A 25737-nucleotide genomic window follows, 5' to 3' on the forward strand; every position below is an offset into this window, starting at 1 on the left:
CCCTGCCATGAATCTGTTTTGCAACTGCTTAAATACACCTCTGATTCTATTCCTCAAACATTTGTCCGTCGTGGTCGGTTTGATAAACGTGCATGAGAGGAATATTTGACAAATATTTCCCAAACATGACCTCCATCTTTGCATGATTGGGAATGTATGGTTAAGGTGTAAAGCTTTGGTACGTCCCGTATGTGAAAATCTGATGACTGGTAATCATCTTAAATGCTTACTGGTGATTGAATTGGTTACTTTTTATTATTAACATGATGGCGGCTTTGAATGAACACCGGTGTGTTTCTTTTTTCTGCAGCTGCCGTGGTTTTGAATTGGTGTGTTTATGTGTAAAGGAATCACTGTTGTTGTTCGTTTCAGACATGAGTTGCTTGAAGAAGCTCGAAGACAAGGCTTGCCTTTCGCTCAGTGGGACGGTCCCACCGTGGTGGTCTGGCTTGAGGTATAGCTTTTGCTCATCCGATGTCACATCACTGAGTATGCGTCACATCTAATGTGTGTCTGGACTCCAACAGCTCTGGGTGGGCATGCCGGCCTGGTACGTGGCTGCCTGTCGGGCCAATGTCAAGAGTGGCGCCATCATGTCCGCGCTGTCGGACACAGAGATCCAGAGAGAAATCGGCATCAGCAATCCACTGCACCGACTTAAGCTCCGCCTTGCCATCCAAGAAATCATGTCCCTCACCAGCCCGTCTGCTCCTCCCACGTCCAGAACGGTACATCCGAAAACGGCACACATCTGATACTGACACGCAGCCTGTCTCACCTGATTTGCTCATCTTTAATTAATGAATTAACACTGTTTATCTGGGCTCGTTTTTCTACTCCTCCCTGTCTGTCACGCTTCTCTCTTAACCTCCTCACTCGCTCACTCGGGGGTCACATGATCAGTCCACAGGAAACGTTTGGGTCACGCATGAAGAAATGGAAAGTTTGGCGGCCACGCCCCCCACGGTTAGTCTCCTTTGATAGGCAGGCTGATTCCTGCAGCCACAGGTCTTGATCCAAGTGGTGTTGTGCCATTGTTGCATCATCCCTCATGATTTGAGACTGGCCCAGAGACTTGGAACCTGATCACTGCTTTGCTGTAGAGTTAGTTAGTGTGTGGAGATGGTAGTTTTGTCCTCCCTCCGTGCATGCGTCTGTGTGTGTTTATCAAGGTGTCTGCATGCCAACAACTGACAACATAAATGCAGCTTCAGTTTTGCTTTTGGTTTTCAGTGAAAGGTCGGTATTTAGCATATTTTTGCCTCATATTTTTTAAATCTTAGTAGACTGGCAGTCAGTGAATCGCTGTTAATCAACCATCAATGTTCCCTCACCAAAACACCAGTGTGTTTTTATTAACAAGTGTTCGATGCCCTAACCTCGCCTCTCTTTTTTCACGCATGCTAACACGCTAACACCAGGAGGATGACGAGGGCAGCTGGGCCCAGGTTGGACTCCTCCCACTTTTTCATCTCGCTTTCGTTTACGTTGCACTTTTGACCTCATTGTGTTGTTTGAAATAACCAAGCGCTACTAAGGTGGTCTGCTGCTTTTGTTTTCACCACGGTTTAACACAGCACTTTCTCTGTCTACACCATTTTCACAAACACAACCCTGCAAATTGAACAATTAATCATGAAATGGCACAGCCAGTAGCCCAAGACAGTGCATGAACAGCACCTCCAAATGTTAAGTATGACTTTTGTCATCTCTGACCTTAAATCCAATGAAATTCTAAGCCCAAGTGTTCCAATGTGAACAAAAATAACCTTGACATTACAGTTTTACTCAAGATTTTGCTGGTGGCTGTGTGGTGTCAGTAGCTGTGGCAGCATTATCGACCTTTCTCCTGACCTTTCTGAAGTCTTCCAGCTTTTACGGTCAAATCATTTCAAATATGTTTCTTTGAAAATGCAGCTGTTGAGAAAGTTATTGACCTTGTGGAGGAAATTAATGTGATTGTATGTTATTTGACTAGATTAAGTATGATTTATTATTATCATTATTATTATTGAATATTATCTGGTTGTATTTTTTTTATTAGTACGCCTTTTCTAATTTCGATAACCAGAATGTTAAATGGGCTCAGAGAAAAAAAAAAAGTTTATAAAATGTATGCATTATTAAAATTTGAAAACCGCTGGTTTTGTACATGATGTATATGGAAACCAGATTCATTCCACTGTACCAGTACAAGAAGAAATAACTTCTGTTGCTACTCACATTACTGCAGCTATCACACTTGAGTTGTACGTGTTTCACTTTAATTGTTGAATTGTGCTGTCTGAGCAGACGCTGGCGTACGGCGACATGAATCATGAGTGGATAGGTAATGAATGGCTGCCCAGCCTGGGTCTCCCACAGTACCGCTCCTACTTCATGGAATCCCTGGTGGACGCCCGCATGCTGGACCACCTGACCAAAAAGGACCTGCGAGGACAGCTGAAGATGGTGGATAGCTTTCACAGGTTAGATAAGGACACTGAATGATCTGCTGTGACTAGTGGGCAAAACATTTGTGGTTATATGAAGTACATTCTGGAATAATGTGAAAGGCTGAACGTACAGTGACAAACATGTCATGTTGGAATGCAAAAGCCACCAACACGTGCACTGTCATCCAAATAATATATGAAATATTTACCATCCCCCTATGTATGTGTGCAACAGGAACAGCTTTCAGTGTGGAGTCATGTGTTTGCGGAGACTGAACTACGACAGGAAAGAGCTTGAAAGGAAAAGAGAGGAATCTCAGATGGACCTTAAAGGTAACCTATTTAGCCTTGACTCTCTCACAGTGCAGTTCGTCAGGTCTTCTTATCTCAATAACCTGTGATGATATCATCAGACGTGCTTGTGTGGAGTAATGAGCGCCTCATCAGCTGGGTTCAGTCAATTGGCCTGAAAGAGTACAGTGCAAACCTCTATGAGAGCGGAGTCCATGGAGCCCTGCTGTCCTTGGATGAGACCTTCGACCACAACACTCTTGCTCTGCTGCTACAGATCCCTATGCAGAACACACAGGTATGAAGAGTCTCATGCAGAGAAAATGTTGTGTAATCTTAACTGTCGGGCCGCGACCGCCTCCTCGAGGGCCACTAAAAGTTCTCTTGTTTTACACCTTTGGTCCTCGAGACGCTCAGTTGTAATACATTAGCCACATATGGTGGCAGTAGTGTGTCACTGATTTGACTTTACAGCTGCAAATCTGTGATAGTTAACAACTATAGAGAAGTTCCTGAAAAGAAAAATGATAAAGAAAGTGATGTCACACTCTCCAACAGTAAACACTCTTCATGAAAGCACCTGTTGGAGAACATTTATGGCGATACTTTCATTGACACTTTACTTATATCTTCTATGGAGTTTCAATAAAATATATTACTTTTATTTTCTGATATTTAGACATGGTTTTATTATGTTTATTTTATTCTGAATTTTATTCAGTTTTTTCCAATTGTTTTGCATGAAGTGTATTTTTTTCTTCAGAAAATTTGATGAACAAATGACTCCCACCTAGTTCTGTTGCTGGTTGGAATTTTCGATGACAAATATCTTTGCGATGATCACATGATTAATTTCACAAGATTTTGGTTTGCTTACGTGTGACTAGAGTAAATATGATTTGTTGATCACAAATGAAATCAAGAGTATGAATCAGTTCTACTGAATGGACCCCAGTCCCATTGTTCTGGGAAAAGTGGGCCAAAAAGGAAAGATCAAAAAGGTTAAGAACCCCTGGTCTAATGGAACAAATGAGTGCTGGAATTTAGTTTTCAAAAGTTGATGGTTAAAATAAATGCAAGAATTACTACAATATGTGCATTTTATTAACTGTAAATGGTCAATGTTCTTAGGCAAACATGCTTTTTGGGAGGCTATTTTTGACATGTACATCACCACTTGTCTGTTGTCCCTGTAGGCCAGAGCGACCCTGGAGCGAGAGTACAACAGTCTCCTGGCCATCGGAACAGATCGCAGAATGGAAGAGGTGAGGAATCGACCACCAACGTATTTCATTATCACAAAGCAAGTCTTTACCATCCTGGATCCTCCGCTGCAGGACGACGACAAGAACTTCCGTCGTGCTCCATCATGGAGAAAGAAGTTTCGACCCAAAGACATGAGGGTGATATCGCTGGGTGCCTCCGACACGCTGCCTGCAAACTTCAGAGTGACCAGCAGCAACACGGCGTCTCCCTCCATGCAGCCAAAGAGAAGTCCCATGGATGGTAAGAAGACCCCCGCCCCCACCATCCGTCTGCACGTCTTCATGCAGTCGATTGTCTGCAAGCTGTGCGACTCTAATTCTTCTCACTGGTTTGTGCTTTGCTGTTGATGACTTCTGCAACTAACACTTCTCTGCATGTTACCGACACGCAAACACAGGAAGTCAGTCTATACAGAGGCTGGACACTGCCACAGTCAGGACCTACTCTTGTTAACACACAACCTCAACGGTAAGAACTGCTCTCACTGGTTGCGCCCTTTAACCCTCTGAGGTTCTTGTATTACTCGTAGGTCCAGGAAAATTTTGTGGTTTTTATAACTGTGCTTTCCAGAGTATAAGCCTCAACTTTTTTCTCGCGTTCTGAACCCCCCAATGCGACTGATATATGGATGTTTACAGGCTAAAGAGCGTCGTGTTGCCAAAATATTGAGCCTCATCACATCAAACCCATGACACCACAGACGTTTTATTTACCTTAAAGTGCGCAAAATGCGCTGCTTTCGCCCGCGGGTCTGCAGCTCCGTCCACAGAGCTGATCTCGTGGAGGAGCGGAGACGAGAAGCAGCAGCTGAGACCGGCTGCGGTGTCTGAACTTTTGGGACACATTTGAGCGCTTTAATGTCAATAAAAGATGTGAGGAGTTGATGATTCCAGTTCAGAACATTGGCCAGTTTGTTTCAAGAGGCAGTCTCCATGCTGGAGTTTAGTTTTACTTTAGAAGTGATCCTCATGCATTTTTAAGACCAGCACCACTGCACCCGCGGCTTAGAGACCACTGCAGCTTATGTAGGAACAAGATCTATTTTCCTTCTTAAATTCAGTGGGCGCGGCTAATATACCGGTGCACTCTTTTGTCTGGAGTGTACGGTCTATATATATATATTTCTTATTAATTGTAGATTGTTTTGAAAATCCTATTTACAATGATACTCATCTTATTCAAATGAGAGACGTTTAAAATCATAGGAGGCTGCTAACAGGTTTCATGTTTTCGGGTTAATTGCTAGTCTGTATTGGAAATATTATGGATGAGTGAAATACTTAATGGGCGTATTCAAGTTGCTCACCTTATTATTTACCTTTTTTATGGCACAATTCAACTATTTTAGGTTTTGCAGAATTGTGAAATGTCGTGTTATTCATTTGGGGTAGTTATGATTTGCAATTGGTCCGAGTGCTGGCGAAGTTCAACAAAACCTCAGAGGGTTAAATCTTCATCTGATACAGCTTTATTGTTCTGCTGGGTTCTGCTTTAATAACGCACGTTTACGCTTCTCTCTTTCCTCTCTCTCTCTCTCTCTCTCTCTCTTCCCCACCCTCCATCATCCATCCACCTCTCCATCCATCCTTTCTTCCCCCCTGCCTTCTTTCTCTCTGTCCATCTGTTCTTTCTCAGTTTATCCTCATTACTTCTATAGGTAACCGTTGGTAACAGCTGGCGTGCGGAAGAAGGCGAATCCTTAGCCGGAAAAACGAAGAACTAAAACACTAAAGAGACTTTACTCACCAGCGCCACCCGCAGGATTCAAGATATACCTAAAGAATATTTAAATGACCCAGTGGGACGTTGATGATTTTTGACTGATGTCATATTTTTGCTGCCTCTGTCCTTTTAATCAAACTCCCGTTTTTTTGTTTGTTTTTTTTTAAACACCCTTTTGTGGAGTTCGGATGGAATTGAATGTGTCTGCAGTTTGTATATTTCTACCAACAGACATTTTTATCTAGTCTTTTTTTTGTTTTTATAATCCTCATTTTATTGACCAGATGTTTTTTTTCTCTTTTTGATTTTAAATCTAATCAGCAAATTTATGCTAAAATGACTTTGATATGATAATGATGGTATAACTTAATTCTGTATCCGTTCTTGTTTGTAGCCTTGTTACGTTGTGTCTTTAGGTTCCTGGACATGTGTGTGCGCGTGTTTTTATCAGACTAACTGCTGCAGTGTTTCTGACTGCCAACACTGTGAGTGTGCTGCTGACAACGATGACACATATCACCCGAAACACGTGATACGATATCCTTATTTTCCTGTTTCTTACATACCTGTGATACCAAATAGAGAATTTTAAATTAAAGAATTGAAGCCATATATCAGCAGAACTGACCCCTCCGCGTAAGCTTTTACAGCCGGGACATGAATCCAACGTTTAGGTCATGTTTGAAAATGAGTAAACTTGTGTGTAAGAAGTTTGCTGCATCTCTTTTCTTTTTCGTTATGTTTTAGGTCAGCAAATTCTTAAGATACATCACCACAACGGGGATTATGGGTCAGATTTCTTGTATTGCCGAGGTCCTTAAACTGGATGATGGTAAATGTCTCGCTCTTTTAGTCCATCATCCTTAAGAATCGCTACTTTTAATACAAATGTTTCCCAGGTTTAGAAGCAGCCGCATTACCCTTTAATATAACTTCTAGAAACCGACCTCTGGAGACACGCACGACTCAAGTTGTATTCTCCTTCAATGGACCAACTTCACCTAAGCCTAGGCCTGTTGCCGCGGCGATGAGCCACGGTGCCGCCCACAAACATCCTTTTGTACGACAACTCGGAGCCTTATATTTATCTGTGTTTGTATTTATTACCACTCTTCTGAAGCTTCACATAGAATTCCGTCTGTGATTCCAACATTTCTGCACAAATCCTTTCGCTGTTTTTTTTTTCTTTCTTTCTGATCTTTGTCTCGTAACAACCCTGTACAGTCTGAGTACTTAAAACTATTTTTATCACAGTATTATTTATTGCTGACTTCCAATAAAATGCTGAAACCTATTTTCCACTGCACAGGATGACTTGTCTATTGTCTTTCTTCATCAAATTCTAACTTATACTGTAATCCTGCACTAGGTTAAAGGCATCACTTCAACCTGAAGTCAGATTATTTTAAAATTCCGGTTTTAAATGAGGTGCAACCGTATGTATGTCAATTTCAGCAGTTGTGTTTGAGTTTTGTGTTAAAAAAATGACCTGTCGACCACCTCTTTTCTTATTTTATTTTTTCAGGACTGTTCAGGACAAGTTTCACCTCAAATACTTCAACTTAAAACGTACCCAAGCGGTGTAATTGAGTGCCCAAATGGTGAATTTTATGTTCATTACTATACATTTCATGTATGTAGTTTGAGAACTTCTTGTTTTATGTGCTTCATAGACAATGATTTGGAACACCACGCGCTAATAGAATAGTCACTGTTAGAAGAACTCGCCTGGTTCCTCTTTAATGTCGGAGAACATTAATACAAAGGACATTATGTAGAATCTTCAGCATTTGACTGAAAGTGGTCAATGGCAAGCAGATGCCAGCGGCTCCGCCCACTCGTGACGTCACTCCTGGCGCAGGAGGGATTTTGGGAGAGCCGGAAGATCCAGGAACGATCCCGTCTCCCTGACAGACTCGGACTTGTGGACGTTACCTTTTGCAGGTAATACTGACTGGAACCGGTGGGACTCGGGACTTAGTCATTCGTGAGTGTTGCGTTTGACCACCGTGAATGAGGACGAGTGCGCGGCCGAAAACCAATTAGCCTTAGCTGCCTAGCTAGCTCGACCTGGAAAAGCACAACCAGGAAAAACGGGTTGAGGAAACATTCCGCTCTCAAACTTTTGAAACAAACTTTGTTTTGTCTAGCAACGGTGAAATATGTGCTTGTGCAGGGACCACTTGTCTGTGTCATGTTACGTTTCCCCTTCGTTTCGTGACGATTAAAGAAAAGCAGCGTGTTCTGTATTGACAACCGTAACGCCCGAATTAAATCTTTTATCTAATAATTCTGCTATTTGATTATTCTTCGTCCTCCTGTTAATTCCATAAATGGTATTTGATTCGTTTAGAAACTGTTGAGTGTGTTCGGTTCTGCCCGACAAGCTAATATTCGTTAGCATGAATCAGCACAAATGTAATTTACTGTGCTTTTTTTTTGGTCCGTCGGTTGTGAGCCTAAGTTGTTAGTGGGTGTGGGTCCGACACTTCCGGGTCTGAGGAATGTTTGGTGTGCCACGTCCAATGGTGGGTTCCAGCAGCGCCAGGGCTTTGTTGAGAGCTGCTGACGGTGCACCGGGGCAGGATGCTGTGATGTCAGGCACCACTGAGCGGTGCAAACGTGACCCATGTTTCTGAGCAAAAATAATCCCATCCAACTGTGTCATGCCTCGATCTAGTAGTTTGAAGCACAAAATGACTGGTCTAATGTTTTACTCGCCTGTTTCAGTGTGAAGATGTGGAAGGCAGCAGTAGGACAGAACGTCCAGGTCCCTTCTGTCGATGACGGGGACGACTGGGAGACGGACCCAGACTTTGAGGTATAATAACAAGCCTGACCTGTTGCGCATCACTTGAAGTGTCACTTAATAGCTGTTTTGTCTAGAACGATGTGTCCGAGAAGGAGCAACGGTGGGGTGCAAAGACTGTATCTGGATCTGGGCACCAGGAGCACATCAAGTGGGTAGCAGATCACCTCACAGTGAATATCCGACTGTGTCAAACATGTTGACTTATGACTGACCATTTTAACAGACTCACATTTACGCGTTTATTGTCTTTCTCACCAGCATCCACAAGCTGCGTGAAACAGTTTCAACTGAACACACGAGTCTGAAGCAGAAGGAGCTGGAAACGATGCCCAGTGCTGCACATGGCTACGGGGGGAAGTTTGGAGTGCAGCAGGACCGTATGGACAAAGTGAGTTCCGCGCCATTATTTCTATGTTTCAGTTCTCTTCATGTCCATCCTGGGTTTGTGTGTCAACAGTCAGCGGTGGGCCACGATTACCAAAGCCAGCTGTCCAAACACTGCTCCCAGACTGATACGTCCAAGGGATTTGGAGGGAAGTTTGGTGTCCAGGCAGATCGTGTGGATCAGGTATGGCATTGTACTGTTGCATTATTTGATATATTTTATCACGATTTTTAGACAGATCAAGAACAAAACAACACTTTCTAAATCATGTTGAATTCTAGTGTTATTTGGAAACTTTTTGCGTTAAATTAAGTTGGACAGCGTCACGCTTCCATGTGTTATTGTGACTGGAGCAGACATGTTTTTTCTTCCCGCTTGATACCAGTCAAACAAAGCCTGTATTGTTGTCAGAAATCAGCCATAGACTCATGATGCTCAGTTATGTGTTGCTCACTTTCCTGCTTCCTGCTACCGTTTCCAGTTCCATTCAACCATGAATGTATGTAATCTATGAAATATCAGGGTCTTCAGTTGAAAGTAACAGCCTTGTAAAGAATTCTGCTCAAATAAACAGATACCTGACACTCAAAGGTTGAAGGTCAAAGCGTCTCTATCACAAAGTTGACCTTAATGGCACTTGTTTTGAAGGTAGGGAGCGCATGGTGGAGTTCACAACTTGTGGGTGGAAGGAAGCTGGAGTTTCCTTATATGTTGTGAAGTCCTTGGGAAAGTGCCAAATATGTTCAAGAGAGAATTTGTGCAAGTGTTCTATTTTCTTTTCTTCAATTCAAATGTATCTTTTCCACTTCCAGTCTGCTGTTGGGTTTGAATACGCCGGGAAGACTGAGAAGCACGATTCCCAGAAAGGTTTGTCTCAGTGCACACAATAGGATTCAGTGGTGTGATTGAAACAATGCATAGAAGACAATAGATAAGACAATATACATGTATATATCTTTTGTGTCCCCCCCAACTTGCCCTGCACTTAGACAGATGCTGCTGTCTCTTCTGTTCAGGACATTGTTTTACTGTCATGTGTCCCAAGTTCCACGTATTTGTCACCAACATCTTGTTCGTGTTCTCTGTTAGATTACTCCAAGGGCTTTGGAGGGAAATACGGTGTGGAGACTGACAAGGTGGACAAAAGTGCAGTGGGTTTCGAATATCAGGGCAAGACGGAGAAGCACGAGTCACAGAAAGGTTTGTTCCAAAATCATCTCTGATCCAATCCACTTGCCTGTTTGATGTCCTTGTTAAAGAGTTAGTAGTAGTTGAGCTATTGCTCTGAATGATTTGCTTCATGAATGAATTTATTTTTTATTTATTTTTAAGCCTATTTTGTTGTTTTCAGGGAACATAAGAGTCAGCACTCATTTATTAAAGACCAGTGTATGTTTCAGTGAAAATTCAAGTTCAATAAATACAAATGATCAAGTCAGTGAGTAATTCTGAATCCAAAATGAGTTGGAATAATTGTGTTTTTACTGTTTTTTTGCAACAATAGACCTGCCCCACACTGCTAGTCATGATTTTCTGTTTTGTTGTGGGATGTGTGAGTGCAATGAGGATGTTTCTGTGTTGGCTCCTGCCCCCAGCCCAGATTCCTTCTCTTGTCGCGACTGGTTCATCACACTGAGCCTGACTGTGCACGTTTCCTGCAGCAACTATTTTTCGTTCTCATTTTTAACCTCATCTCACCCTTTCCAGATTATGCTCGAGGCTTCGGTGGGAAATTTGGTGTGGAGACAGACAAGGTGGACAAGAGTGCAGTTGGCTTCGAGTATCAGGGCAAAACAGAGAAACACGAGTCACAGAGAGGTTTGTGGATACACATGCATAAACAGACTCTTATTGTTGACTCTTCAATGTCGCATGCTTTAGTCACCAAACACAGCTTGTTCATCTGTTAGCGTAGCATCTGTTGCTATCACAAAAATATATTCATGAGAGTAATTGCTTTTGACCTTTGATCGAGCCCTTTTGCACCCTGGTTAGCCGGTTATGAGTCTTGCTGTTACTCCCGGAGAGACGCTAAGATGGGGTGATCTCTTAAGATCAGACCCCGTTAAGAACCTGGCTGCACCTGGCTGGACCAACTGCCTGACCAACATTGGAGTGAAAGCCTTAGTTCTTCCTCAGTCGAGGTGTTCAAATCACCAGGGAGAGGAACTACTGAAGCCACTGCTCTGCTCCTAAACTGGATTAAATGACCATGGATGAACTCAGTTGCCTTCAAAGCAAGTGGTTGAAGAACTATATGGAAGAATACAAAACTCAAATGACATGGCTCACTAACCTAAAGGTTGACTGTCAGATGGATATTGATGTAATGAATATTCAGGGAAGCTGCGGCTGCAAACATTAAAGTGTGCTCCTCTCTTCAGACTACACCAAAGGATTCGGCGGGAAGTTTGGTGTGGAGACTGACAAGGTGGACAAGAGCGCCGTGGGCTTCGAGTATCAGGGGAAGACGGAGAAACACGAGTCCCAGAAAGGTTTGTGTCCTGAGTGTTGTGTCTCAGCTCGGGCTGGCACTCAGTCGAACATATCAAATTAATTCGAGCTTTTACAGTAAATGGATCACGATGAATCTGCATTTTTATATTTGACATCAGAATGATGAAATTTAAGATGAATCTGTCCATGTTGGCTTCAACGTCAAGCTGGAAGTGGGAGTTGTTGGCTGCGTAATGTGCACGGACCAACAAGGTTTTTGCTAACAAAGTGGTTGCTGCAGTACAGAAAATGTTTCCTCACTGGACGCTCTCTCACAAACTTACTTAACGTGCTCCACGTTTGCGACGGCGGCTGCTTTTAATTAGCTTAAATTATCATAATGAAATGGAGCCACTTGGTCCAGCGTTCACTGCTCCGCATGTGGCTTGGAAAATGAATTGTTCTCTTCATTGCTCATGGCTCCCTGGAGAATGTGTTATTGCTGTGGAAACCCCCAGAGATGGGAAGAATCAGGAGCCACTCCACAGTCTGGACTGTGACATGAAGTAGAGATGGGTAACCCAGCGCTCATTTCTTTGCAGACTACGTCAAGGGCTTCGGGGGGAAGTTTGGCGTGCAGTCAGACCGGCAGGATAAATCGGCTCTAGGGTGGGACCACCAGGAGAGGGCAGAGCTGCACGAGTCGCAGAAAGGTAGGAGGCACCGTCGCTTCTGGCTTGTGAGGACCCCATTTCTGCTGCCAGATACAGTTCTGCTCCAAAACTGCAAGTGTTTCTTTGTACAATTCATGTCAAAAACAGAAAAATATAAGTATGAAAAGTGGCATTGTTACTGAGAAGGTAGTTTTTCTGCTGACTAATGACATTTAAACCAGTTTACGGTGTACTGGTTTGTGTAATCAGAAATGAGTCTTTCACTATAAAGCTATGAAACCAGTTGATGGTTTTGATATTAAATGCAGCAGCACAACTTTGTTTTTAGGAAATCCTCAAATCTTTGTTCGAGAAGTGCTTCTCTTTTCTTCAGAGGCTTGGAATGTGATAGGAACTAATCTGGTGGTTAACCACTTCCTGTCCTGTGGGTTCCTCCAGCTGCTGAGACAGGAAGTGAAACCTTTGGTGTGTGTGTGTGTGTGTGTGTGTGTGTGTGTGTGTGTGTGTGTGTGTGTGTGTGTGTGTGTGTGTGTGTGTGTGTGTGTGTGTGTGTGTGTGTGTGTGTGTGTGTGTGTGTGTGTGTGTGTGTGTGTGTGTGTGTGTGTGTGTGTGTGTGTGTGTGTGTGTGTGTGTGTGTGTGTGTGTGTGTGTGTGTGTGTGCGTGCGTGCGCATGCGGTTCAGGTTCAGCAGTGGAGCAGGTGTCTCTGGAGAGCACAATGATCTCTCCACTTCCTGTTTATCCTCCATTGATACTCCGTTCTAATCTAGTCTCCTGCATCAATGCAAATGGTGATGCTATTCAAATGGAACAATATTATCAGGCGGTGAGACGTAACACAGATTTAATAACTCTTTATTCATGTTGGCTATGGGAGAAATAAGCTGCTCATTTTGACCCATAGAATCTAGTGGTTCTCAGTTTCACACCAAGCATCTGAGATGAGCCGTAAAACGCTAAATAAAACGCTAATGCGAAATGTAGTTGCACATCATGTTCTTCAGCGAGGCTAAATCTTTGCAGTATCGGGGTCCTCCCCAGGCGCAGGGGGCATGTCTGAGAGGGGGGTGATGTTGATGGAGGTGACGCTGTATTGTTCATCTTCCTTCAGAGTCTGGCTCGACTGAGGGCTGTGATGTGTGATGTCAGAGTCTGGTTACATCCCTTCTGAGCGACTGAGTTACAGCCTCTGTGAGTCTCATTCCATTTGTGTCTGCTCCCCAGATTATTCCAAAGGCTTCGGCGGGAAATTCGGGGTCCAGAATGACAGAATGGACAAGGTAGGAGTCGCGTGTGGGACTTCAGTCTTGTTCTGTAGATGAGCTGTGTGCGTTCCACTCGTGTTGTCGAGTGGGTTTCGACCAGCGTTGTGGAATGCGAATGTGATTCAGTGAAGGACGTCTCTCTCCATCCTCTCATGACCAGAGCGCTGGAACGTTCGAGGAGGTGCAGAAGCCAAGTTCCACGTACCAGAAGACTCGACCGGTGGAGGCAGGTGTGTGTGTGTGTCTCTGCTCCTCCCCCTCTGCACCTCCCCTCACCTCACCTCTGCTCTCCCTGTGTTAGCTGGCAGCAGCACCGGCAGCATCAAGGCTCGCTTCGAGAACATCGCCAAGCAGAAGGAGGAGGAGGACCGTAAGAGAGCCGAGGAGGAGCGAGCGCGGCGACAGGCCAAGGAGAGACAGGAGCAGGAGGAGGCGCGGCGCAAGGCTGAAGTCAGAGCCCCGTCGCCCGTCCCTGCCAGTCCCAGTCCCCAGCCAGCTGCTGCTGCAACCACAGAGGTGAGGGCGCTGATCAGCCACGGGCACTCATAATCTGCAGGTGTTTGGTTGACACTTTGTGACTTTTTGGTTAGAATATAGAGGAGGTCAATGCGGGGAATGAGAACGGCGAGGATATGTACGAGGCGGAGCCGGAAAATCTGTACACGGCCGAGGAGGATCTTTACCAAACACCCACCGAGGCCAACACAGGTGACGTGTCACAGCCTCGAATTGGATTCATATATCACGTGACCCAGCTCAACCAATAATGGTCTTCCTCTCGCAGACTCGCAGAACTACGAGTACGGCGAGGACCTGGGCGTGACGGCCGTCGCCCTCTACGACTATCAAGCAGGTGAGACCGGAGCGGTGTGTGTCAGCAGAGGAAGGGCTCAGGTGACGCTCGCCCACTTCTGTCCACAGCTGGCGACGACGAGATCTCCTTTGACCCGGATGACATCATCACCAACATCGAGATGATCGACGAGGGCTGGTGGAGGGGCGTGTGCCGCGGAGCCTACGGCCTCTTCCCGGCCAACTACGTGGAGGTCCGGAAATGATGCGCCGACCTTGGTCATTTTGCTTGTGAAACTTCGCTCTTTCCTCCACGCTGACGCCAACGACGACGACTCCTCCACTGCGACCCGGGAGGAACCATGAGACTCACGAGAATCTACCGATCAAATTTGTCAAGACACTTGTAGCCGAGCGTGAAGGTTTCCGGAGGTGGAAACCTGCCCTCGCCCTTCCGACTACTTGAAGATGATCATGAACCAGTTTCCTCCGTCTAATTCGCTTCAAAGAAAATGTGCTCGCCTGTAAACAAAAAGAAAAGAAAAAAGTATCCGACACATGAGGGAACACGGGTGTGTGTTTACTGTGTGCTTGTGTTGAATTCATCTCTGGGGTTTTTTAATGAAAGTGACCTTTATCAAAGGCTTTTATTTTTATCTGTGCTTCATTATCACCTGCTTGTTCTTTTTTTTTTTATTTCAGAAAATAAAATAATTCAGTCAGATGCCGCTGTGGTTTGTCATCAAGTGTTAAAACTCAATCCTTGTTAGCAAACTAGGATTTAAAGTGGCCATGTGCAACGTCCACGTCACACCTCTAGGGGCAGAGTTGAGCCGCGGTGGTGGAAGCCTGAAGCAAGAGTCCACACGGGGGCAATGGCGGTTCACGTTACTTGTTTCATATATCTGTAGTTGTGGGGCACGAGAACGTTGTGATATTTTCATATATATATATATATATATATATATATATATAATGACTTGTAAAAAGCCAATTTTCTGAATCTTAATCCCAACTTGACACCATATTTAAAAAGACATTTTCTAAGCGTAATACACAACACAGCGACACCAAAAACCTTATTTTTTTGAGGCGCCTCAGACTTAAAAGTGCATTTCTCAGAACTAAAATAAAAAAACATTTATGCAATACCAGGATTCTGACTTCAGGTAGATTATTGACAGTTTGGTCGCATTACAACACATTCATGATTTGCGTCTTTCAAAGGAACACAAAAAACCTGCACAAAAGACTTGGAGATCTGGTCTTCATCATGCATGTTCTGATGGTGGCGCTGTCAGGATCAGAAGAGTCACGAGTTCACTCCCCAATTGTCAGTTTTCCTGTGTTTAATACCAACTATTTTCGTAAGCGCTGGTCAAAATTCCCTTTTCAGGACCACAGCCGGTGGACAGCTCCGTGTCCACTCGTGGCTCTTCAAAGCTGTTCTTTCCATTCAAATAGGACCCCGGTGAATGCCTCTGTAAAAAACCTCTTCATAGAGGAAACCACCCTGTGAATCAGCCCCCGAGGTCTGTGAGAGACTCCCTCCCTCTTTTAACATAAATCTCACATAAGACTCGAGGCCCGGTCGAAATGTACCAAACATTCAACTTTGATTACTGGATGCCGCTGTTGTTATTTATTAGAAAATCATAAATACTCAGAATAAAAGAATTTCTGATGACTAAAAGTGTAACAAAAAATACACGCGCAAATATCAGAAAACTCAGAGAGCAGACTCTCACATTTTTCTATATTATGACAGTACGTGTATTTTAGGTCCATAATTAGGCGTTTTTTGTGACATACAAAATATCTCTGGATGAAAGAAATCAATCTATATTATTGTTCGACAAATTCAGACAAGGTCAGTTTCTCACACAACTGAGAAAGAAAGCTCTCAAACACACTTAGTGGACTGATCTGGATTCTAGTACATTTGTGCCATCAGGAAGTTGAGAAATTTGGTTTACGGAATTAAAACTACTAAATATTCAGACTTTGAAAACAACATTTCCACACCAAGAATGGCGTTAAGTAGCAATGGGTACCTGAAGTATTGTAGTATTGTCCTCTTTTCCAGAGGCCACTAGGTGGTGCTCTTGGTTTACAAGTGATGTGAGGTTTCATTGAATCAGTTGGTCAAGTCCAAACATCTTACAGCAGACAGTGCCATCTGGTGGCCTCTGAAAACCAGGACACTGTGTCATGAAACCTCATTGACCCAACACGATTCGCAACCTTGGCTGGAAACGGTTAAAGTCATAACCTAATGAATCATGTGACAACACCATTGTCAGCAAAACCAATGTCCCAGTCCAGTGTCGGTGTCCCAAGATGGCGGCCGTTTACAGGAGCAATCGAGAAAAAAAAGAAAAAACACCTTGCGAAGAGGAGACACAGACTTTAGTGCAATATCATATTTATTTCTTACAGTGAGTTTTGGTTGCCATACAGGAATTCTGGAGGATTGAATGGAGGAAGTGCAGTTACAGGGGAAATCTCTCGTCTCAGTAGTTTATCGACTCTATGATGAATTTAGTAGCACAAAATTACAGCAACATAGAAAACACAAGTCTTGCACAAATTACTGAAAACATCTTAGTCTATGAAAAGAATTCAATCTAGTCGTGAAAAATCAAATAAATAAAGACAATAAAGAAAATAAATAATAATCAAGCCAAAAGGGCGGCGATGTGTTCTCTTTTTTTTTTCTTTAAAAGGTGGATCCGTGAGAGCCTGGTGAGCCGTCGCCATGGCGACACTTGGAAATATTCCCTACAACATCTACGATTCCACAGAAAACTGCTCAGTGACGACCAGCAGGTGGATTTATACAAATATATATATATAAATGTCTCGTCGCTTCCTAAGATGTTTGATATATATATATATATATATATATATATATATATATATATATATATATATATGTTTCTATAATGTACAGATTTTTTGCATTTTTTTTCCACATAAAAGGGGGAGGGGGGGGGCTTTTAGTCAGGCGGGTGAAGATTCCTGAACGGCCAAAATATCTTATAAACTGATCTAGTCGTTACTAGGCAACACGTCATTAAACACCGACTAGTGGTCATAACATGATATGTCACTTTTAAAATGGGAAAAGAACACAAGCAAAGGAGATTCAACCAGAATAAATATTGCTTCTTAAGAACTCAGAAGTCTAACCATAACACCGCGTTAGCTATAGAATATTTCTGTTTTTGGCAATACATCTTCTGTGAAGAGAATCTCTATAAAATTTCTATACAAATCTTTAAAAATACTGTGCTTTTCTACCCTCCGACACTGTTTGTTGTAAAACAGGTTGATAGCAGCATCGTCTGCGAATGTTCACAGAACACAGAGCCAGAACGTCTGATCGGCGTCCGCACGGGACGAGCCAACATGAAGCGATGACGCGATGTCGGGGGAGGGGGATGGGAGAGGGGGACGCCGTATGAAGGAGGGCCCAGCCTTGACGCTCCACTAGCTTCACCCGACTTCTCCTACGACTAAATATTGATTTATATACTCAAATAGACATTTTATTTTCTGATAAAACAATCTTATGTACACGTCGAAGCTCATTGACAACAGGCAGCCGAGGAGCCCAGGCGAGTTTCTGAACCCCAAACCTCGACAGCATCATGTCGGTGTGACATCTGGTCGCGTATAGAACTCGAATTAATGCACTTGAGACCAAATTGGACCAACCCTTCACACCTGACACAAAGACCGTACAGCTCCACTTCCTGGTTCCTCGTGTACAGACAAGTGTGAAGTGCAAATACTAGTGATGGGTAGATGAGGCATCATGAAACAGTACTGCAGGGTTGATGAAACAGTGAAACTGTGGCGCTCATGGGTTTTGAACTGCTGTGAGGTGTCATTGGATTAGTTGTTCAAGTCCAAACATTTTACAGCAGACAGTGCCACCTGGTGGAAAACCAGGATGCTGTGTCATGAAACCTCATCGACCCTTCATTGGTAAATGCAAACTGAAGACCCAAACAGTATTCACACTTCTGGACTCTTTGAGATGGGACTATGTTTGATCAGGAATTTACATTTGATTTAAACCAGTGGCTTGTTCAATATGAACCGTTGAAAGACAGAGCTGTTGCAGTGCAGTATGGACCTTGTAAGACGAGTGATGGGAGGGCGGTTTCTCTTGTTGCAGGCCTTCATGAGACGGCATCACAAGACGATGCTTTCAAATAGCAATGACACACCGATAAGGCTTCATGAATCAGTGTCCTCTTTCAGAGATGCTAGGTGGCGCTCTCAGTTTAAAAACAATGAACTACTTGATCGAAGCCAAATATAGAGCCGAGGGCGCCAACAAGTGGCCACAGAAAATGAGTGCACTGTTCCATGAAATCCAGTCAATGTTTCATGACACAGTATTGAAGAGTTGATGAGGTCTCATGAAACAGTGCCCTGATTTTCAGAGGCCACCAGGTGGCACTGTCTGCTGTAAAATGTTTGGACTTCAACAACTCATTCAATGAAACCTCACATTATTTCTAAACCAACAGTGCCATCGAGTGGCCCCTGAAAATGAGGTCACTGTTTCATCCACCCTGTAATACAGTTTCATGATGCCTCATTTACCCATCACTACTGTTTCATGTTATTAACACTGGTTGCTGGTTTCCAGAGGCTTTTGATTGAAAACGGAATAAAGTTTTCATGATGAAACTTGGACTTGAAAAGCAACTCCAGCTAGTTTGAGACGTCGCTCTACATCAATAGTGTCAGGCTAATTCAGACTGTATATATAAGTGTTGCCTGACTATCCACCGGAACATTGAGGCAAAATTGGTCAACAGAAAAAGTCAATACAGAACTCAAGCTTTTGCACTGAGCTGACCCCTGACCTTTGAACCCTTAGGTCTCAATCGAAGAGTGAGCGAACTAAATCATTGCATCCGTGCCCGTTCTTCTTCTGCAAACCTCCACATCATGAACCCGTCGTGACAGAAATCCACCTCATACCTTCTTCACCATGCCATGCATCTCCTCTCTGTGCCTGACAGGTAAACAGTGTCAGCACTATTTCACAGCAGCAACACAAACATCCGGCAGCTCCTTCACACTTCTGGTCTCCACTGCTAAACTGAGACACGCTTCCATTTACACTCTAGTGAGCTCGAGACTTTCTAATAAATAATGATATGAAGTCAAATAAATGGTATTTTCTCTTAGCTCTCAGTGTTTCAGGGTCATACTTCAAGGAGACGGTTTGACATTTTGGAAAACAAAGGAGGTCCCAACACAAACTGCAGCCTCACTCTGGCAGCCACAGGGCAAACAGCTACTTGTAACGGGGATCAGAAAAGAGGAACACGTCGTGGTCATTGTTGCTAAGACGAAATTTCAATAACTGAAGTCTTGATTCCAAAATGTCAAACAACGGTCTGAATCTCTTTGGCGAGTCGTGTGTGGACGATGATGAGGAAGTAGATTTGACAGGGGAAAGTGTGAGGAGGGGCTTGGTCTGTCGCCATGGAAACACTATCTGTAAAAAACGCACATGAACACATGCTGGCAGTGTGTGTGAGACGGTGTGTGTGTGATACACGTTGTGCGCCGCCGTGCTCTGTGTGTGCGTCGATGACAGATCACGTCCTTGTGAGGACACAAACAGGTGAAAGTCAAAGCAAAGTGAGCCGCTCCGTGTCTTCCCTCCGTCACCACAAACAAAAAAACCTGCAAATATTTGTGTGGAGAAACGTTAGCAAAGATAGAAAAAGACCAGCTCAGCTGGTTTCATCGCCCGCATGGACGGACCAGTCTCCAGAGTCCCAGAGTTCTCTGTCTCATGCACGTCCTCGTCCCCTGCAGCTCCCCTGACGCTTGGGTGATGGAGAGGAGGGCGGGGGGAGGGGCAAACCAGTGGTGTGAGTGGGGTCACTGGGGTAGTGACAGGAGACGCCGGCTTCCAGAGGTGGCATCAGTTTGGACAAACTCCATGGATGAAAAAGGTCAAAGAGGTCGGCCACACCTCCTCTCCCTGCAGCTCCGCCTCCTCTTGACTTATCTGTCCTGGAGCAGCTTGAGGGCCCTCTCGATGTTCATGCGGTGACCCACCCTGGTGACCCCGAGGTCAATCAGGTCCTCCTTCTGCAGGGACGGCAGGTGGGCCCCCTCGATCTCGTTGTCCAGGAAAGCGTCCCGGTGCTCGCCCAGGTTCAGACTTTCCAGCCAGTCGGCCACGTCGTGTTTGCTCCACAGCTCCATGGGTTTGGAGGCGAACGGCTTCCCCGACGCCGCCACCGCCTGCATGAGCGTGAGCGGCGATGGCGAGCGCGAGCTGCCGCTGCCTCCGCACGAGGAGCTCAGGCTGTAGCCGCCGCCGCTGCCCATGGGCGGGGTGGGCAGGCCGAACACATCGGTGAGAGTGGGCGACACCGAGGGCGGTAGCGAGGAGCAGGGGGTGAGGGAGGAGGCGGAGTCTGGAGGGCTGCATGGGTGAGTCTGGGAGGGCAGGCTGGTGGGAGGCGTGGATGCAGCGTTGCTACGCGTTCCTGAGTCGTCTGCAGGAGACCTGGAGAGAACCAGGGCACACATTAGTGAGAGAAAAGAACTCTTTTGTGTTCCCAAAACAAGACGAAACAGGTCCATTCACTCTAATATTAGCACATTTTTATGATGTTTTTAAGGAGCCGAAAGCCCACAGGAGCGCAATATTGAAATCACTACTAATGATAGTGCACCACAAACTGATATGGTAATAGCATGTAAATCAACACATGTTCTTATAGAGCTGGGATTATAAATGTCAACCACTGAGCTGTGTCTCGGGGAGGTTCCACTGTAATAGAAGTGGAAAGTGACAGCACAACTTTAAATGTGAATTTTTGAGTTTGACACAATGTGCTGCAGTGCCGCCAGAGTAACAGAAGGAGGCGCTGCAGGCAAAGCCACGAACCGCACTTGGTCTCAGCTGTGCAGCTGAGTGAGATTTTTAGGTCAAGCTACAGTGGCGCGTCGCCATGGCAACAGAACACTGACACCTATAAATGTAGAGTAGAACTGAAGTGAGTCGTTTCTCAGATGGCGTTTTCATTACTGATGAGGTTTTTAAATACTGTACTGCCTCCTTCTCTTCACCGTCCCTGAGTCCTCGGTGCATCTGTTTGTTTCAACTCATTTGTCCCTTATTTCCTGGTTTACTTCATGGGAGGTTCCAGGCTGTTCGAAGGTCAGGCTGGAGACATCATCTCTCCATCTGGTAGCAGGTCTACCCTGAGGTCTCCTTCCTGCTGGGCCCTCCACAGTGAGGCGAGCACATGAAATCCTTCCTATTCTACATACTGAGAAGCAGCTTTGCTTCATTTGTGCTTTGCTTTATCCATGCTTTCAACATACCATCACCTTTACACGGACTGGTTGGCGGAGAGTCAGGGTCGTGTGTCCCAACAGAGAGACCCAGGGATCATGTCAAACAGGAGCTGGACACCATCCGCACATGACACATCATCTTCCAAAAAACCACTGCATTTCTAGTTTATGATCGGAGGCAATAGAGGAACTGGTGATGAATGAGAGCGAGACCTTGTTCATACTGCATGACGCAGAAACATCACGCGAGACGGAGCTTGAGTCTACGATCAGCCTTCAGGTACATGTTTGTTTTCAAATCAGACTGTTCCATGAAACCGACGCTTTTAGCATAAGGTCCATTTCAGTAGCTCTCAAAAATCTGTCAAAATGTTTTTACATCGATCAAAACTGTTAGTTGAAGTGTTGGAAAATGCATGTTTCAAAGTCATTGTAAACACAGACCTCAGTCATCTTCACCAAGCACACACACACACACAACACCAGCATATGAATTCAAAATTCTCATTTCAAAAAAACCTATTAATTTCATTGTTAAAATAAGACTAGGTGCTCCTCCCGGTGGTTGATGGACTGATGTGACGATTTTTGTTGCATGTATCCTGCTGTCTGTGATCTTTATGTTCGTCTGTGATTGTATGTCGTGTCCAGGTCTGTGAGAACAGATATTTCATCCATGCTATATGTCTTGTACTGTAGCATATTTGACAATAAAAGTTACCCTACCCTACCCCTACCCTAAGACCTTGATATGATACAACAGGTTATAATTTCCAATATAAATGGATGACTTATGCCCATCGATTTTACATACCACCCCATGAAGTGTCATGAAACAGTGTCCTGATTTTCAGACGCCACCAGATGGCGCTGTCTGCTGTAAAATGTCTGGACCTGAACAACTGATTCAATGAAAGCTCACATCATTTCTAAACCAGTAGCGCCACCTACTGGCCTCTGAATATTAAGACACTGTTTCATCAACCCTGCGATACTTTTTTATGTCAGTGCCCATCACTAGCTCTGGCTATAAAAAAACAAAACAAAACAGAAGTGACGTTGCTCAAAAGCTTGCAGGAGCTCAGGTCTGGTTGGCTCTGAGAGCACCCCATAACTCTTTTTTTTCCAAGCACATATTAACCACCCCATGGTACTTAGTATAAGGGGCACAAGAAAATATGAAGATATGCTCCAATATTGTGATACTTTTATGTGACATTGTATCAAAAATTTTGCAGAAATATTGCAATACATGACGGTGTGTGATTATTTTAATATTTTATGTAGGCTATATCGACATTTAATACATAGATACTTGGGTATGCTGCTGCATTTGTGAGTTTAATATTAATGTTTTCTTTCTATTGTTTCTTGCTATTTTGTAGATTAAGGGTGTGTTCCTCTGTTGGAGAGCGAAAATGGACTGAAAATCTAACTGCACTGACGTCATAGCAATAACCTTGTTTTCACGCACACAATTTTGTACTGTATTATCTTATTTCCCTCCTTAAAATGATGGCTCTAATTACAATATATAGCTTAACCTACAGTATCACAATGTATCGAATCACCACTCCTGTATCAGGATGTGCATCATATCAGAAGAAGCCTGCCAATACACAGTCCTACATGTGTACAGTGTTGTTGCGGGTCGTACAGGGACATGTTGGTCTTAATGGGGATTTCTGCCTGAGGGGGGACGATATTTCTCCAGGTGAATGTGTATTACATAAGACGGTCATTTTCAAAATGGCTTGTCCCGGAAGCTGGTGCCACTTCTGACTTGGAAATTGTCTTTATTCCTATCTTTTCTGTGACAAAGGCAGGGTACGCAACATCAGTGTTCTCAATAGAAAACTTCCCTATCGAGGCATCACCTGTGTGGACTGACGGGTGCAGCGGAAGACCCACAGAGATGAGCTGCTTGACCTCACCCAAGCCACCTCATGCTAAAAGAAGAGCTGACTCATCAACTTCTGAATTCTCTAATCTTGGCTAAACTCTTCTGCGATCACATTCCATAGAATTTATTCTTTTGTATCATCACAGGAAACTGTCAAATAACGCAAGCACTGGCATGTTGCGCAGATGAGACCGTGGTTTGTGTAGATTTCCTTGAGCCTTCTATAACCAAAGTTTTAACGTCCAGTACAGTGAAAAAAAACACAACAGAATGGTTGCCATCCATCATTGTCCCCCCCTGAGGTTTCATGTCCTGGTTCTGGTGAACAGACATGTGACCTCGACATGTCGGAGCGAACATACGGGGCCGTAGGGGAAGGGCGGCCCGGAACATTCTGCTGAGATAAGAACTGGGTCACTTGTTTGCAGAGGAACTCACAGTTTCAGCACCGGCTTCTCCGTGGGACGTCATGTGGGATGGAGGAGACGGGGGGTTAGACACGTGAGGTTACGACAATGGAACACACACAACATGCGTGAAGTCAGAACATATGGAAACAGGTGAAGCACACAGATCGTAAATGAGTGGCGTAACAACCAGCACACACGTGAAGTAGAACGGAAAACACACAGGAAACCTATGGAAGATCATGACAACCTGCACAACCTGGAAGGATGGTGCAGCAGCATTACAACCCTTCTTTCTGAGACGTTCCAGAAAAAGCCCCGATCCATGTGTCCTTCATGAACGTCCTCCACAGTGACCCCACTTGACCTCCATCCTAGCCAGCAGCATCTCCACAGGACGCTCTCCTTCCTTCAGCGTGTGACCTTGTCTAGTGATGAACTCAGCCCTTCTGCTCCCCAAACTAACATCCATCCTACTCTAGCTTCCTCACAACATTCTGTTAGCTTCTGGCCAATTCCACACCTATCTAGTGAGAACCGTCCTCCCTCGTCTTTGACTCTCCACATCACCTTTTCAGGGGTCACACCAGACCCACCAGAGATCACTTTCACTTTCACAAGTTTGTATCAACAACTAACTCGCAAGGAGAAGCACCCGCCTGGACTCACACAGACGCTATCTGTTGGTTCACAGGAGAGAGACGTCCGGCCGCTGCCTCTGGGACAAACCTCGGATGAACACAGTCTCAAAACATGTCTCACAAATTTATCAAACGGAATGAAACATCACCAAAAGATGTGTTGCTTTCTAGGAACCAAGCGAAGAACTGATTTAGTCTCAGTCATGTTTATCATGTCCACCCACACAAATCTATGAAAATGAACCGCATAACAATAATGAGGTCAAAGGTCAGTAGACGTATTCCAAGTTTTCACTCTTGGCAGATGCAAAATCAGCGGAAAAAAAATGATGAGCAAATCCTTCATGAGTCACAAGCGTGACTATGTATTGTATTTCGCTGAAGTGACACAGCAACGTACTGTTCCCTCCCCAAATGGTGATGTTTGAACATTGACATATGAATAATAAATCCGATCACTGTGGCGACAGTTGTAAAGTGTACGCAGCAGAGGGATATTGACAGAAAGAAAGTAGGTCGGACGTGTCTATCGAGGTGTCGCAGCAACAGCTTTACAGAGATAGTAAAATCTGATCTGGAGTACTATTGTCTGTAGTCGGTGCACAGTGGTCCAGCATGCGCTCAGGAGTAACGTCAACTAGAAAGGCACTGAGACAGCGCAGACCTATGAAAAGGCAGGTGTTTTTACAGAAACACGGAACACAATTTAATGAATAAAACTTCCAACAGTAAAAAAAAAAGTATTGGCTCACGGGAAAATACATTTAAATTGATGCCACAGGTATTTATTAGTGATGGGTTGATGAGGTTTCATGAAACAGTGCCCTGATTTTCAGAGGCCACCAGGTGGCGCTGGCTTTAACAAGTGATCCAATGACACCTCACATCATTTTAAAAGCAAGAGCGCCATCTAGTGGCCTCAAAAGATTTGGACACTGTTTCATCAACCCTGCAATACTGTTTCATGATGCCTCATCTACACATCACTAGTATTGATAAAGTCGCTCTACTCACTGTCACATTAAATCAATTGTACGTTGTGTTTTTATGACGTGGAGTAGGCCAACTGGCGACAGCATCTCTGGTCTAGTATCTCTGTACTGGTATGTTAATACAGGTCATGTTCACAAATAAAGCATGAGAAAATATGTCGGTAAAATCTGTTGGAAATTTGGCAAATATAATGACAACATTAAAATAATATGAGAGCCTCTAAAACGATCGCTATGAAACCAAACCTTCTTATAGGATGGATGGATGGACAGATTTATGATGGCAATTTCCTAAACTCACAAGAAAAAAGAAAATCTATCAATCAAAATGCTGATATCTGATAATGTGCCGGCGAGTGCAAAT

At 44.2% G+C, this 25737-nt stretch overlaps 3 protein-coding genes across 18 annotated transcripts in view; 2 read left to right on the forward strand and 1 right to left on the reverse strand.

Annotated features, from left to right (window-relative positions):
• ppfia1 (PTPRF interacting protein alpha 1) overlaps positions 1–7042 on the forward strand; it is a 29834-nt gene extending 22792 nt beyond the window's left edge. For 5 of the 12 annotated variants that reach the window (XM_053853233.1, XM_053853232.1, XM_053853234.1 and 2 more), the window contains 11 exons: positions 373–454; positions 528–728; positions 904–966; positions 1422–1448; positions 2293–2468; positions 2671–2768; positions 2849–3024; positions 3923–3991; positions 4064–4232; positions 4390–4460; positions 5628–7041. In XM_053853233.1, the coding sequence (XP_053709208.1) occupies positions 373–454; positions 528–728; positions 904–966; positions 1422–1448; positions 2293–2468; positions 2671–2768; positions 2849–3024; positions 3923–3991; positions 4064–4232; positions 4390–4445 (1117 nt within the window). In that variant the 3' untranslated portion in view covers positions 4446–4460; positions 5628–7041. Of the gene's footprint in view, positions 1–372; positions 455–527; positions 729–903; positions 967–1421; positions 1449–2292; positions 2469–2670; positions 2769–2848; positions 3025–3922; positions 3992–4063; positions 4233–4389; positions 4461–5627 lie in introns of all 12 variants that reach the window. The other 7 variants (XM_053853236.1, XM_053853238.1, XM_053853240.1 and 4 more) reach the window with 4 other exon arrangements.
• A 450-nt stretch (positions 7043–7492) lies between these two features.
• Positions 7493–14799, forward strand: LOC128752254 (src substrate cortactin-like). Its single transcript, XM_053853296.1, has 16 exons — positions 7493–7658; positions 8445–8535; positions 8601–8674; positions 8785–8914; positions 8984–9094; positions 9724–9778; positions 10001–10111; positions 10619–10729; positions 11296–11406; positions 11950–12060; positions 13245–13300; positions 13446–13515; positions 13587–13801; positions 13876–13993; positions 14070–14138; positions 14207–14799. Exons 1-16 carry the CDS (start codon positions 7522–7524, stop codon positions 14341–14343), a joined length of 1707 nt encoding a protein of 568 aa, XP_053709271.1. The 5' UTR covers positions 7493–7521; the 3' UTR covers positions 14344–14799.
• Positions 14800–15808: 1009 nt separating this feature from the next.
• LOC128752236 (SH3 and multiple ankyrin repeat domains protein 2-like) overlaps positions 15809–25737 on the reverse strand; it is a 145977-nt gene continuing 136048 nt past the window's right edge. For 2 of the 5 annotated variants that reach the window (XM_053853227.1, XM_053853226.1), the window contains one exon: positions 15810–20633. In XM_053853227.1, the coding sequence (XP_053709202.1) occupies positions 20123–20633 (511 nt within the window). In that variant the 3' untranslated portion in view covers positions 15810–20122. Of the gene's footprint in view, positions 20634–25737 lie in introns of all 5 variants that reach the window. The other 3 variants (XM_053853225.1, XM_053853228.1, XM_053853229.1) reach the window with 3 other exon arrangements.

The sequence above is a fragment of the Synchiropus splendidus genome, chromosome 1 (genome assembly GCF_027744825.2).
Source record: "Synchiropus splendidus isolate RoL2022-P1 chromosome 1, RoL_Sspl_1.0, whole genome shotgun sequence".
In the NCBI taxonomy this organism is placed as follows: domain Eukaryota; kingdom Metazoa; phylum Chordata; class Actinopteri; order Syngnathiformes; family Callionymidae; genus Synchiropus; species Synchiropus splendidus.

Excerpts from the sequence above, each read along its gene's own strand:
- LOC128752254 (XM_053853296.1), top strand. The coding sequence starts at position 7,522 with ATGGCAAGCAGATGCCAGCGGCTCCGCCCACTCGTGACGTCACTCCTG. Across the intron at positions 9,779-10,000 it reads GAAGCACGATTCCCAGAAAG|ATTACTCCAAGGGCTTTGGA; the intron begins GTTTGTCTCAGT and ends GTTCTCTGTTAG. Across the intron at positions 13,802-13,875 it reads CTGCTGCTGCAACCACAGAG|AATATAGAGGAGGTCAATGC; the intron begins GTGAGGGCGCTG and ends CTTTTTGGTTAG.